A 15,155-nucleotide genomic window follows, 5' to 3' on the forward strand; every position below is an offset into this window, starting at 1 on the left:
CGGGCAGGGGAACGGAAGACCCGTTCCGTGCAACGGAAGAAAAGGCTCCCTGCTCTGTGTGACACCCTGCGCCCGACGATCTCCCTGAGAGAGACACATTCTCCCAGCTCTATGTGGCGGCGGACAGATAACCTGCGCCGGGCAGACTCCAGTCCCTACACTATTAAGCATAAATATACAGAGCAGGGGGATGGAGCAGAGGGAGGGAGAAGGGGAGGCAGCGGGGCGGTCCACCGGGCTGAAAGTGGCTAATCTTTCAGCCCGGCGGCTGTGGCAGCGTACACACCTAGCGATGATGGATGGAAACCAGAGATGGTCGCTGATGAAAGGGAACCTCTGCTGGGGGAGACGCAGAGGGAATCAGCTGGTCGCAGGAGCAAGCTCCTGCGACCATAAGGGGGATAAAAATGGGAGCGCGCACACTCCAGTCGCTGGCAATATGGTCACTCAGCAACCATATTGGCAGCGATTTTTTCCCCGTGTGTACGCACCTTCTATGTATGATTACCATCACCTGTTTTGAACATGTTATCTAATAAGAAAGGTACTTCAACTCAGGTGTTGGCAATCATAAATTAAGAGGGAAGTCAATGAACAGAGCATTGTGTCCCTCCTGGAGAGGGGGTCATGTTGGGATGTATGCGAATGCTCGTGTCGAACAAAAGCCATGTTGACCTAGAACCATGTCGACCTAAATGTGTCGACCAACATGCTGTAGACCAAATTATCCCAACCCGTCAAAAGGGCCCTAAAGAGTGCCCACTTTAAAGGGATAATGCAATAAGCCTAGATAGACAGAAATATATTCTCACCACACTATCCCTTTAAACCTGTGTAATTCATACGTGTCTTTGTCTAGAGCAGGCATTCCCAACCACGGTCCTCAAGGCACACTAACAGCGCAGGTTTTAGTGATATCCAGGCTTGAGGGCACAGGTGACTTAATTAGTACCTTAGTGATTCTGATTAAACCATCTGTGCTGAAGCCTGAATATCACTAAAACTTACACTGTTGGTGTGCCTTGAGGACCGTGGTTGGGAATACCTGGTCTAAAGGGTAATCTTATATATAACTCATGGTTGCCTACCTGACCCTCTGCTTCAGGGAGAAAATGAGGGACTAAGTAAAAACCGGACCCGGATAAGACACCGGAACGCCGGACCAGACATCAAACTCTGCATTCCGGAGCTTATAGTGTCTGGTCCGAGGGGTGTCCCATGCGGGGGGTGTCTTGTCCGGGGGGATGCCTGTGATTGCTCACACCAGGGACATGGGGAAGGGGAGATTACAGCCTCCCCGTGTGGTCTGGACCGTTCCAGTTTTTATTACACCCCCGGACCATGCGGTGAGGCTGTATTCTCCCCCCTCTCCTCTCCCAGGTGACAGGTGCGAGAGCAGCCTCATCAGATGGAGCACCCCCGGACAGGACACCCCCGGACCGGATACTACAAGCTCCGGAATGCAGAGTTTGATGTCCAGTCCGGCATTCCGGTGTCTTATCCGATTCCGGATTTTACCCATACCCAGAAAATGATCTGTTCCTGGACTTCCTTGGTAATGTATGATTTCCATCACCTGTGGGGAGCTAAGTAATTGATAAGAAAGGCGTTTCACCACAGGTGATGGCAATCATACATTACCAGGGAAGTCCAGGAACAGAGCATTTTCCCCCTGAAGGAGAGGGTCAGGTAGGCAACCCTGATATAGCTATAGATACGTAATGTTATGAAGTATATGAACGTTTCAAAATAACATCACGACGTCGCATTTCAAATTTGGCGCTCAAACAGCAACCCGCGCTCCTGTGTCTAGTAGTAATCTACAGTATATAGAGGAGGTTTCAGACTACAACTCCCGGCAGCCTCTGTCCCCGCCCCAGTCGCGCATGCGCTCTGCCTACTGATGCCGCCATTTTGTGAAGCAGGGCTCGGAGTGATTAAACGGTGAGCTGGTTCCCATCGGGCGCCTCCGGTCCCGTTTCCTGCTGGTAGTCTGAACTGGATCACTGGAATCTGCCTGAAAAGCAGAAAAAAACAGAGAAAAAGCCGCACGGGGGAGGTAAGGAGAAAGAAAAAGGAGATTTTGCAGGAGCTTTCTCCGGCCTCTAGGTGTCACGATGGGGCTCCGGTGCGGGCGGCTGACGGGGGTGTTTGTCTCCCTCTATCGTTATTGGAATTTGGCAGCACAAAAAAAAAAAAAAAAAAGATCTGTAGTTGGGGCCTGTAAGACTCCGTCCCTGTCCCAGTGTGATTATGCATACCGCCGCGCTGGCAATGGCAGCGGGCTTCTTCGGGCGGGATATTTCGGAGTTGGCCGTAGCGTTAGGCCTGTCCTCCATTTTCTTTCCAGTCGCTGCGTCTCTGGATCCATGGCGGGCTAGCTGCCCTTAACAGCCATCTGTGTGTATCATACCAGCCTGGCGAACCAATACTACTTTAACCCGCTTACTTCCAGCTGACGCTACTGGTAGACGTGGTACCGATTCCCGGCGCCTTATTCTACACTGGCTGGTACATTTCGCCTATCCGTAACTATTACACGTCTCTGGGTGTGCGGGTGGCGGTTGATAAAACTCGCGGCTGGTAAAGCCACGGCTTTTGGCACCGCTGTCCTAGTTGATGGCTAAGCTCCCTGTTGTGTGCGATTGGCACCTGAGCAGTATGTGGTTAAATATTTCTTCCTTCACCCGCTACCAGTCAATGCTTAGGCGACCAGGCTTCCTCCCATCGACCGCGGCGCGCAACAGCTCAGACAGCTCTATCGCTTTGCTTTAAGACAGGCAGGGGGGATGACTTTAACTAGGGATAAAGTAGCTGGGAAGAGCTCCCTCTGTGTTCCCCAGTCCACAATAGCTATGTAATATACAGATTTAAATTGGGCAGGCTGTAATTACACAATGTATACATTTCTTCACAATTTCTTCACAATGTATACAATTCTTCCATTCAAAAGAGTATTGGAAGGAAACAACCAAAAGTGTATTCATCTGCGTTATAGTGCTGCCTATTAAATTTGGAAGCAAATTTTAAACAAAGTTCAGCGATTTATGGGTTTCCCAGTCAGCACTCTGTTTTGTGTGAGTTTCTAAAGTACTTAGGAAGTTTAAAGATATGGTTGTAATGTGTGGATCTAAAATTATACATGTGCTGCTGGCACTGCAAACTTGTGACATAGAGGTGCGACAAAACTTGTGCTACTGTAAATGGACTTTATCCCAGTGGCATATTTTTTAATTGAGTCCCACGCCCTTCAATATTGAGGTATTGAATAAAGTGAAAGAACTTAAAGTACAAAATAAAAACAAATCATGAAATATAAGAAAATAATAGGGCTAAAATCGCTTGATGCATAGGCCCCATTTGTAAGCGTTCTTGCTAGAAATTAAGCACGGATCACTCCCTGTGTATACCTTGTAGAGATGGCATGCGTTTCTACATCACCTGACTGGATGAATACTGCATGCAGTATCTAGTAATATTGCCAGTGTAGTCACAAGAGAACAATGGACAGCATAGATCGCTTACACCCCTTTCACACTGCAAATGTCGTGTCACACGCAAGATTTGGACACGGGTCTGTCCCAGGAGCAATCTGGCAGTAAGCTCGGTTGCTGACTTAGAAAGGGGGTGGAACAGCGGCACATAATCAGGGGGCAGGGAGGAGGAATCACTTGGAGCTGATGCTGCATCCTCCATTAATACCACTTTCACATTGCACAAATAACTTGATTCCGACCCATGTTGTTACCTGGTTGATGTTCGTTGTGAAATTGCATTCTCAAATTACCCAGGTCCAGCTATCTGGCATTCTGACGCGGATTAAAAGGGTTAAGGTGCATACACACTGTACAATTTTTTGACCAATTTTGTTGAAAGATATTTCCATTGAACCCATGTCCTGGACGAAAGATGATGCGCATACCCGCCAGTTGTTTATCAAGATTGTTCGTCAACTGTGCATGCAGCTCAATTTGGATATCTTTCAAAAAGAGTCTATAAACTGTAGTTAGATCTGTTGTCAATATCTTTCATCAACCTCTTTCGTCCAGGACACTGGGTTCAAGGGAAATGTCTTTCAAGGAAATTGGTCCAGTGTAATTGTACAGTGTGTATGCACCTTTAATGCAGTGTGAATAGGTAACCTGGGTTGAGCGCCCCAGCTCCCAGTCACACTAGACAGAAGGCAGCATCTGCTCCATATGCTGCTTTCTCCCGTTTCCTCTTTTTGACATCAGCTTATTGCGAGGTCGCTTTGGGGGGGACTATCATGGCAAATGCAGTGTTGCTCCCAGGATGCACTCGTGTCCAAATCCCGGGTGCAATGTGAAAGGGGTAATAGAGTGAACAGGGTACTGCACAGCAACCCAGGGGGTGGGAGGGGGCTTCTGTGGATACTGCTGATAAACCGATAATCTGGAATATCTGTCAGTGTCACATTATCTGGTGTACTTGTGTATGTATTTCAGTACTTGTATGCCGTGCACAGGCATCCATTCACCTCCTCCGCTGCTGCTGTCTGCAGGGTATAGCAGACAGCAGCGCAGGCTGTCTGTGTCCCACGTCTAACCTGCGGTCGATGCGGTCCGCAGGTTGCACGTCCCCCATTGGTGTAAATGGGAGCCGGGTCATCCGACCCGGCGTACCCATTTACACCGCCCTCTACCCAGATCCTGGCCGTGTTCTTCCTAGGTCAGGACCTGGGTAGAAGTCCCGTGTAAAGGGACACTGCGTGTCCCACTTACACCGCCGATGATCCGGGTCTGACCCGGGAATTTTTCGGCAGTGTAAAAGGGGTATTTCTCCTTCATTCACAGGGGACACTGAATGCTGCATACGGTGGGGATAGAGTGGTTGTTAGGAGTCAGCACTTTCATTGTTTTTGGAGTGTGACAGGCTCCTCCCCTCTATCCCCCCTCCCAGACCTCAGTCTTAGAAAAGTGCCGGAGGACTCGGCTCCCCGGAACTGGGTCTCCTTAGGAAGCTTTTATATTTTTTATACTTTTATATTTTCTTTTTTTGACAGGCAGACAGGGAGCTGCTGTCTGCCTGCATCGCTTGATTCCCTGAGGTGTAAAGTCGACACAGCTTGCGGTGTTCCTCTGGACCACAGTCATCAGTGCCACCGCGCTGAAGGGTCACCGTCGCAGCCGCACGCGGCTTGCCTCGGGTTCCGCGGCTGACAGCCACACCGCTCAGGGAGGATTTTGGCCACAGCGATGCGGCACTGTGGCGCCAGTTGGAGTAGCGATGACCGTCAAGAAACGGTTAGATGTCTGGGCTGCCGTAGCCAGCCCAGACATCTAACCCGGAAGAAGCTACTGCGCTGAACCCAGGTGCCGTCTTACCCCACGAGGCAGCTTCAGAGACTGGACGGCTCTTGAGGTGTTCCAGGACCTGCGCTATTTCAACACCACAAAACCGTGAGTGCTGCGGGTGTAGTGTGTTGTGGAACAAGTTCGGTGGGGTCAGGGCTCATTGTGGGACGGAAGGCTCCTATCCCCTATCTGCCTGTCTTTTTCTTGTGCATTCCTGCTCTCCTGCACTATTCTATACTGCAATGTGGTTGGTTTTGTCAGTATATCCTCCAAGGGTACCTCTTCAAAGGGCTCACAGAAGCTTTTTATATGTAAGCGCTGTGAAACCCAGTTTACCCAGCATAAACAAGGGGTAAATCTGTGTGAACTTTGTTACAGAGTCACCATGGGCTGAAGGGATTCCAGCAGGGTCGGAGACACCTGCAGTGGATATGGCATCCATTATGTCAGCTTTTTCTCGCAGAGACAGAGGTTTTATAATCACATGGCTTATGTCTCGTCAGCTGAACCCTCATGGGCCAGGGCTCTGGTCCAGTCTGTGGATTCACTGGTAAAAACTGTTAAGGTGCCAAAAGCACAACAAATGGCGCCTTTACTAGGCTTGCCAAAGAGGTTTTTTTCTCCTGTTACACCACCTGTCTGAGGGGGAGGGGGAGGAGGTACACTTACAAGTAGACCGTGATGTCTATTTGCAGGATCCAGACCCTGATATACAGGTAGTGGAGGATCAGGATTCAGGGGAGCTTCAGGGTATTGAGGCTTAAGCAGTTAAGATTACTTTGAATATTGAGGAGAATGATTCCCTTGCACAAGTATCCTTGTTTAGTAGGAAGGTAAAGTCGTCAATTACCTTTCCATTTTCAGAGGAGTTGGAATATCCTCTACTAAAAGCATGGAAGACACCTGATAAAAAAATCTCAGATGTCAAAACGCTTCAATATCTCTTATCCGTTTCCACAGGACTCACGGGTTAAGTGGGAAACACCTCCCCCAGCGTATACGTCTGTTTCCCGTCTATCAAAAAAGACGACTTTGCCTGTACCAACGGCAGTGGCGTTGAAGGAGCCCTATGACCGTAGGTTAGAGGCTACTCTCAAATCTATTTACACCACTGGCTCGTGGGTTAACAGGGCAGTAGAGGTATGGGCCGAGGAATTGGTCCAGGGGCTTCAATCAAATCGGCCAAGGTCAGAACTAATTCCTTTAGCTGAACATATTAAGGAATCTGCTACTTATCTAGAAGAAGCAGCAGCCAGGGATTCAGCAGAGTTAGCAGCAAAGATCTCGGCTTCTTCTATCTCAGCAAGACGCACCTTATGGCTTAGGTCTTGGCAGGCCGAAGCCGAAATAAAAAAGGCAGTGGAGGCCTTGCCTTTTGCTGGTGATTTTTTTGTTTAGCCAGGAGCTAGACAAGTTAATAGCCCAGGCTACGGGGGGGGGGGGTCGGTCCACTTTTCTTCCCTCAGCTCCGCCTCCTCCGAAGAGGACTTTCTCTGATCCCTCCTTTCGGTCCTTTCAAGGCACCTCTAGATTTAGGGGAAAAACCAGAGGCGCTTCTGCCTCAGCCAGAGGCAGAGCCATGTCCTCCTTTGCCTTGTCTTCCACAACGGCCTCTCGCCGTCCCGAGAACAAGCCAGCAGACAAGCCCTTGGCATGACGGCTTTCAGCCCACCTGGGGGACCCCAGGGTAGGTGGTCGTTTACAGGCATTTCGAGAACAATAGCTTCAGACTTGCAGGGACAATGGGTACGAAATATCATGATTTGAGAATACGCCTTGGAATTCGCTTTCCCTCCACCAAATCTTTTTTTCACTACAGGGTTGCCAGTGGAGCCTGCAAAGAGAGAGAGAATTCAGAAGGCAGTGATTCCCTATCTAGACGACCTCTTACTGAAGGCAACTTCAGTGGAGCAGCTCTGAAGGGATGCGTTCCAGACTTGTCAGTTTCTTGTTTAGCACGGCTGGAATTTAAACTTCAAGAAATCACAGTTGGTTCCATCCCAGAGATTGATATTTCTGGGCCTTATCCTGGACACAGTGCAAAACAAGGTTTTCCTTCCTTTAGACAAGATCTTGTCCATGCATGATATGGTCAGGAAGATACTCCAACAACAACAGGTGTCGGCCCACCTGTGTATCAGGCTGCTAGGAAAAATGGCGGTATCTTTCGGCCGATTTAATTCAGACTTTTCAGCTGGATCTGCTGTCTCAGATTCCTGGCCTCTGTCTCCTCTCCGGCACAGTTTTCTAAGACTGAGGTCTGGGAGGGGGGATAGAGGGAGGAGCCTGTCACACTCCAAAAACAATTAAAGTGCCGACTCCTCCTAACACCCACTCTATCCCCAGCGTAAGCAGTATTCAGTGTCCTCTGTGAACTCTGAGAAAAGGAATTATCGGTAAGTACCAAATTCTTAGTGCAAATAGCTTAGTGCCCTATTCAGCGTAGTGAGATCGCAGCGCATGCAATTTGCGTGCGATGGTACTAGTTCATTTTCACTGCACCCCTGGCCGCAGATCGCATCGCATGCAATGCGAGTTAGCACACCCCCACTATCCACGTCACCCCGAAGCGTGGCGAGCGCACGTGGAATGCGTCCTACCGACCTTTTCATACCCCCACTATCCATGTCGGCGTGGAATTAATTTTATAAAGTGTGGCGAGCAGCCGCGAAAAACGAGCCAGAAGCGTGGCAAGCGGACGCGGATTACTTGACCTGTATTCTGCGTCCCTTCGTGGGGCTCGCCATGCTTTGGGCTCATTTTCTGCAAGGCTCGCTGCGCTCACCACACTTTATAAAATCAACTCCACCCCGGCGTGGATAGTGGGGGTATGAAAAGGTCGGGAGGATGCGTTCCGCATCCCCTCGCGTGGCGCGCTGGGCTCGCCACGCTTCAGGGTAACGAGGATAGTGGGGGTGTGCTAAATCGCATGTGATTCGATCCGCGGCCAGGGGTGCAGTGAAAATGAACTAGTACCATTGCATTACGTAGTTAAATTGGCCACCGTGATAATACATAAGTACCGATTGTTCCTATTAACCCTTTTCAGTGCCAAAATCTCAGTGATTTGCAAAATATCCCCGAGAAATTCTATCATCACTCACTTGCTAAATTCAAATAAAAAATGTTGTGTTAAAAGATATTAAGGGTTAAGTTCCATACATACAAAGTGATATTTTAAAACATTTCATTCATTTTACCCTTCTGAGCAATATTTAAAATGGGCCTGGGGATCCTTTGATCCTCCAGCTCGTCATTGAACTATACATCCCAGCATGCCCTTTTACAGTTTTGCTATTTGGCCAAGCTAAAACTGTTGCAGGACATACTGGAATGCATAGTTCAACAACCGCTGGAGGGCCAAAGGTTCCTCATCCCTGGTTTTAAAATGTCATTGGTGTATGCAAAGGATTTCCTCAGCATATACACAGAAGACAGAGTACATTGATCACTTTTTATAGTTTAACTTTTCTTTCTCTATCGTCCATCCTGGTGACACAGCTCAACCTTGGAATGTAATGGGGTTCGCAGGAGCCAGGCACCTATGCTGCTACTTTAAGAGGCAGGCTCCTCCCCTGCTGCATATGCTATGGGCTGCATCTTGCAGCCGTTTTATGAGTTAGCTAGGATTTTTTTTTTATTAATATTTTCGGTACTTGTTTCCTAGCACGGCGCCCGTCGTATGCCATCGCATACCATTAGTTAAGGTATGCGATGGGACCCGATATTAGGGTTTTAAGAGTGCACTGTACAATTTTAATATTGCGTCGCATCGCATGTTATTATAATGGCATGCGATGCGATCAGACCTGATTTTACATTGTACAGCCACCCTGATGGGTGATTACTATGTTAAATGCACCCCCATTCTTAACGCCACCCCCACTATCAACGCCAACCCGAAGCGTGGCGAGCGGCGGCGGTACGCGTCCTCCAACCTTTTCATACCCCCACTATCCACATCGGCATGGAGTTGATTTTATATAGTGTGGTGAGCGCAGCGAGCCACCGAAGCGTAGCGAGCGGATGCGGAATACATGTGAAGTTACCACGTCCCCTCCCAGGGCTTGGCCACGCTTCGCACTCGGTGGCTCGCTGCGCTCGCCACACTATATAAAATCATCTCCACGCCGACGTGTATAGTGGGGGTATGAAAAGGTCGGAGGACGTATACCGCCACCCATCGCAGGCTCGCTGTGCTAGTCACGCTTTGGGTTGACGTTGATAGTGGGGGTGGCGTTAACAATGGGGATGCATTTAACATAGTAATCACCCATCAGGGTGGCTGTACAATTAAAAATGCGATTCGATGCGACCCGATGCATAAGATAAAAATCGTGGGCGCCGTGCTAGGAAACCAGTATATTTTCTTAGCTAGTGCAGCCTACAGTGTGATGTTTCCTGGGGAAACTTCTTTACACTGTGAAAGCGCAGCAGAGGCTGACAGAAACATTTCGTAATCAGAACTCTGTGTGCTGGGGAGATAAAACTGCTTTCGCCGAGCACCAAAATTTGGGGGTGAGCTCTCCTAGGTCCTGGGGAGAGACCTAGTCCGGCTCTCTGAGGGAGATCATGGGTGACAGCCCCCCCACTATAGTGCCACCATTTTAAAAGCACTTACAGGCAAACTCCATTTTTGGAGAGGAAGCCTGTAACTGTAGCCCTGCAAAGCAGGGCACTTCCAAGTAATTCCTTCTCAAGGGTAGACACTGGGAGCCTTAAGAAACAGCAGATGGGAGCGGCTGAAGGGGGAGGGCACCAAAAGGCTTTCCCTCCCCACTGGAGCATGTACTTGGTTTCTTCCTCATTGTAGTCTGACGCCCTTTTCGCCACACTGTGTGGAGCTGAAAAGGAGTTTTCTCACTGCAGGCTACTGTGAAAGTTTCTTCTGGGCAGTGCTTCTCCAGTGAGGGTCTATTACAACAGCAGCTGACAGAAGTACACTGGTTACATTATTCTGTATAGCGCCTGACATTTGCACTGTGATTTTTAAGAAATGACAGAAAGGTGTAATTCTGCCGTTGTGGAGATGGGAGCTTCTGCCATGTTAATATACTGCAGATTTTGCGGTGTCAATTAACTTATGAACAGATGGACCCGGGGTATTTGTGCACTGCATGCAATTCTGTTTCAAGTGGGACTCAAATATAGATGTCTGAGCAGCCTTAACCGGCGTGGGTGGCTGCCCTAGGGAGATCAATTGCTGACTTAGTGCAAGCTCTTAATAGGCAGAGGGATGATCTCAGTAGGTCCACAAGGCTTTTCCCATCCATACAGCCCTCTTGAGTCCTCTTACACCCTCACAATGGGACGCAGAGTTGCTACAGGCTATGCAACACTCTGCACAGGGTGTGCAGAAAATGAGTGCCTTTATGGAGCAGTTTATTAAGGTACTTGAGGATACCACTCCCAGACACCACTTATCTACCCCACCTCCACTTAATGTTGACTGAGGAGGAAGGATGAGAATGTCCGTAGGACATGTTTTGGAGACAGGATTTTGAAGCCTCTACCTCTGGGGTTGAGGATTTGATATTGGCTCTAAAACAAGCATTGAGTCTTGCTGATGTGGATAGAGTGCAGCAAGAAGGTGTTTTTAAGAAGCAGCGCAGAGATGCGGTGACTTTTTTCCCTGTAATGAATGAAGGAGCTTTTGGGGGAAGCATGGAAAACACCTGATAAAAGACTATGCCTAAGTGGTTTGCAAATTTGTATCCCATGCCAAAGGAGCATGCAAAACTATGGGAAAAGGTTCTGTTGGTAGATGCCAGGTTGTCTAAAGCCACACCGTTGCCTGTTCAGGGGGGTGCTGCTTACAAAGACCCAGTTGATAAAAAGATTGAAGGTTGCCACCCGGTTATTGCGTCAGCCTGGGTCTCCAACTTTGTGTGCTCAGCTTCAGCCTGATACTGCTGCGTCTTCCTTAGCGGAAAAATTGAAGTGTGCAGCTGAGTATGTCTGTGAAGCTGGTGAAGAAGGCATTACAATGGCGTCTTAAGGTGTCGGACATTTCTGTGGCTGCTAGGAGAGCTCTCTGGCTAAAGGCATGGGAGGCAGATAGCGAGTCCAAAAAGTCACATGCAAGGTTTCACTCAAGGATGTTCCAATGGAACATTCTTACCAGTTAGTTAGGGGATCCAAAGACCATGGCAGAAGGAAAAGCTTGTCCTGACTCAGGAGAAAAGGGAATCCTTAAGGTGCGTACACACGGGCTATAATCGCTGGCAATATGGTCGCTGAGCGACCATATTGCCAGCGATTGGAGTGTGCACTAACGATGAATCTCTGGGTGCACGCTCCCATTTTTAGCCCCCTTAATCGCCAGCAACCAGCTGATTCCTTCTGCGGCTCCCCAGGCAGAGGTTCCCTTTTAATCAGCGACTATCTCTGGTAGCTGATGAAGAGGAGCACTATATATCACAGCTTTAGTCTAGTGCATGGGTCCTCAAACTGCGGCCCTCCAGATGTTGTGAAACTACAAATCCCAGCATGCCTTGCCACAGTTTTGCTATAAGGGAGTGTTAAAACGGTGGCAAGGCATGCTGGGATTTGTAGTTTCACAACATCTGGAGGGCCGCAGTTTGAGGACCCATGGTCTAGTCCATGGGTCTTCAACCTGTGGCCCTCCAGATGTTGTGAAACTACATGTCCCAGCATGCATTGCCCCGTTTTTTCCTATGAGAGCATGCCAAAACTGTCAGGGACATGTAGTTCTACAACATCTGGAGGGCCACAGGTTGAAGACATGTGGTCTAGTGGATGGATCTGGAAATGCTCCAGCTGAGTCGCTTTCTGCTAACGTGAGAGTGGTTTGTAGTCGCGACTGATGCGTCTTGGGATGGGGAGCAGTAGCTCTACATCTCAGGCTGCAGGGGCTGTGGTCCAGCACAGAATAGGCCTGGACAATAAATATATTGGAACTCTGTGCAGTGGAGGAGTTGCAGATGGGGTTACTGATAAGGATATTGTCAGACAATATCTCAACTATCAAGGGGGGGGGCACCCATAGCAAGATGGCGATGCAATGTCTCGGATTTTTCAGTGGGTGGAATCTTGTGTTCCGGCCCTGTCAGCTGTGTTTATTCCAGGCATCTGGAATGTGGAAGCAGACTTTCTCAGCAGATCGGATTTGCTGGGAGGGGAATTGGCATTGGACCTGGAGGTGTTTCAGGACATTGTGGCTCTCTGGGATGGACTTAATGGCAGAGGTGGACTTGGTGGCATCCAGACACAATTGTTAGGTGGCCAGATTTTGTACATGAACCAGGGACCCAACAGCGTGGGCAGTGGATGCCATGACTGTTCCTTGGAACTTCAACCTGGCTTATGTCTTTTCTCCTTTTCCCATGATTGCTTGGGTCCTTAAACGTGAGGGCACAGAGGTAGTGTCATTCTGGTAGCACCAGATTGGCCCAGGATGGTCCTGGTGTTTGGACATGCTGAGGTTGTCCGTGGCTTCACTGTGACCTCTTCGTCCAGACCTGCCCTGGCAATTTCCATTTCTTCATCAGGAGCTAGCTTGTCTCCGTTTGTTTTAACTTGCTGATTGTTGCATGTGTATAGCAGTGTTCGCGAAAACCACCCAAAAAAACAGGGACACTGCGCGCTAAAAATTTAGGGCATGTTTTTTTGGGGGAAGTGGTGTGGTCACATAGTAGTACCAATTCACATTACAGTACACACAGTTATACCCAGTACACATTCCAGCACCGTAATGCCCAGTACATTCCAGCACACACCGTAATGCCCAGTACACATTACAGCGCACACCGTAATGCCCAGTACACATTACAGCGTACACCGTAATGCCCAGTACACATTACAGCGTACACCGTAATGCCCAGTACACATTACAGCGTACACCGTAATGCCCAGTACACATTACAGTAGTAAAATCTACAGTGATTGGCTGCCAGGCGGCCACTGTTCAATGATTGGGCCCCGGCGGCCGCTGCAGTGATTGGCTCGCGGCGGCAGCTCAGGGCCCCCTTTAGTTTTAAAACCTGAGTCCCCGGGGACTGTTTTGGGGTAAAATACGTGCTATAGCGCGTTTCTGCGAACCCAGCATATATATATCTATAATTGTATTTCAATCACAGTTAGCATGGCAGCCGCCCCAAACACAGGACTGCTTGGGCCTAGCATCTCATTGACGTCATGTCACGCCTGTCCTCTGAGCTTAAAGCTTCACTTATACCCCATGCCGATTTTAAATGGGTTTAAAACGTTTCTAGCTGTAATGTGAAAGGTCCAGAGAGAATTTACTGGTTTCAAAATACCAGTAATTCAAAACGGGTTAAAAGCAGAGTCATGAGCAAGTCACAGAGGGTGACAGGCTATCTCCCTTGTGATCTCACCAGGAACAGGCAGGAAGTAAAGAGCAGAGAGCGGAGACTTTTTAACCCAATGCATACTGTGCAGGTGTTGGGATCATTTGGTCAACAGTCCTTAAAAAATAAAGATAAAAATTAAATAAATAAAAGAAAAATGAATAAAAATAAATACAATTCCTTTGTGGGAATGGGTAAGGAGGATAACAGTCCAGCTAGTCTAACTCACCCTAGCTAGTCCTGCCTGGGGTCCGTTTTAATAGTCGCTCCGGGCTGGACTGTTATCCTCCCTACCCATTCCCACAAAGGAATTGTAAACATGCTGCAATAGTTATTCTCTTTATTTATTTTTATTCATTTTTCATTTATTTATTTAATTTTTATATTTATTTTATTCCATTATTACTCTTCTTTCTTGCAGTAACACTTGTTTTGTTTAACCCTTTCTAATTTTCACCCACTATTCTCAAACAACTTATTCACTCTACTTTATCTCTCACCTCTACCACTCTGCAGCAAAAAAAATCCCCATTTTTGCCACAATTTGCTCTATTTTTTACAAGCGCCCGATATACTCTGCAAATATTTCAGGTCTGAATTGCGCCCATATTGCTTATCACATCCTCCAAAAGGTGCTGAACAATGCAGTGTTACACCTCAGCCTTAAAGCTGTTTCGAGCTCCACTTTCCTCCATTTTGTGTGTGTGAATTTTATTTCATTCCTTTTTCTTCTAGTTCTTTATAATGGAAGGGGAAATAGCAGAAGCCATTGTTGAAGATTCTGAGTCCTTTATGAAAAGGAAAGAAACAAAAACTTACCAGAGACGTCGAGAGGGAGGTGGAGATGAAGATGGCTGTGTTATAGTGCAAAGTCAGGCTGAAGTGAGTGATGTTAATAGCAATGTTCAAATGGTTATGATGGAACAGCTTGATCCAACAATCCTGCAGATGAAAACTGAGGTACTTGAAGGTGTTGTTCCCCAAGATGGAGATTCTACTGTGGATGATACACAGATTATAACTTTGCAAGTTGTTAATATGGAGGAACAGCCAATTAATTTGGGAGAACTTCAACTTGTGCAGGTGCCTGTAGCTGTTCCTGTTTCTGCCACATCTGTGGGGGAGCTTCATGCAGCTTATGAGAATGAAATATCCAAAGAAGGCATTCCAGAAGGGGAGCCAATGATATGTCACACATTGCCTCTACCAGAGGGCTTCCAGGTTGTTAAGGTTGGGGCAAATGGTGAAGTGGAAACATTAGAACAAGCAGAGCTTCATTCACCAGAAGAATCTACATGGCAGAAGGATCCTGATTACGCACCACCTGTCAAAAAGATGAAAAAGACTAAAAAGAGTAAATTGCGCTACACAGAAGAAGGGAAGGATGTAGATGTGTCAGTGTATGACTTTGAAGAGGAGCAGCACGAAGGATTGCTTTCTGATGTTAATGCAGAAAAAGTGGTTGGAAACATGAAGCCTCCAAAACCAACAAAAATTAAAAAGAAAGGTA

At 47.9% G+C, this 15,155-nt stretch overlaps 1 protein-coding gene across 2 annotated transcripts in view; it reads left to right on the forward strand.

Annotated features, from left to right (window-relative positions):
* The first annotated feature begins 1,873 nt into the window (after positions 1–1,873).
* Positions 1,874–15,155, forward strand: part of CTCF (CCCTC-binding factor) — an 80,302-nt gene continuing 67,020 nt past the window's right edge. The window contains exons 1-2 of one of the 2 annotated variants that reach the window (XM_083164790.1): positions 1,874–2,059; positions 14,381–15,152. In XM_083164790.1, the coding sequence (XP_083020916.1) occupies positions 14,390–15,152 (763 nt within the window). In that variant the 5' untranslated portion in view covers positions 1,874–2,059; positions 14,381–14,389. Of the gene's footprint in view, positions 2,060–2,294; positions 2,512–14,380; positions 15,153–15,155 lie in introns of those variants that run through there. The other variant, XM_083164791.1, reaches the window with a different exon arrangement.

The sequence above is a fragment of the Crinia signifera genome, chromosome 11 (genome assembly GCF_055691185.1).
Source record: "Crinia signifera chromosome 11, ASM5569118v1, whole genome shotgun sequence".
In the NCBI taxonomy this organism is placed as follows: Eukaryota; Metazoa; Chordata; class Amphibia; order Anura; family Myobatrachidae; genus Crinia; species Crinia signifera.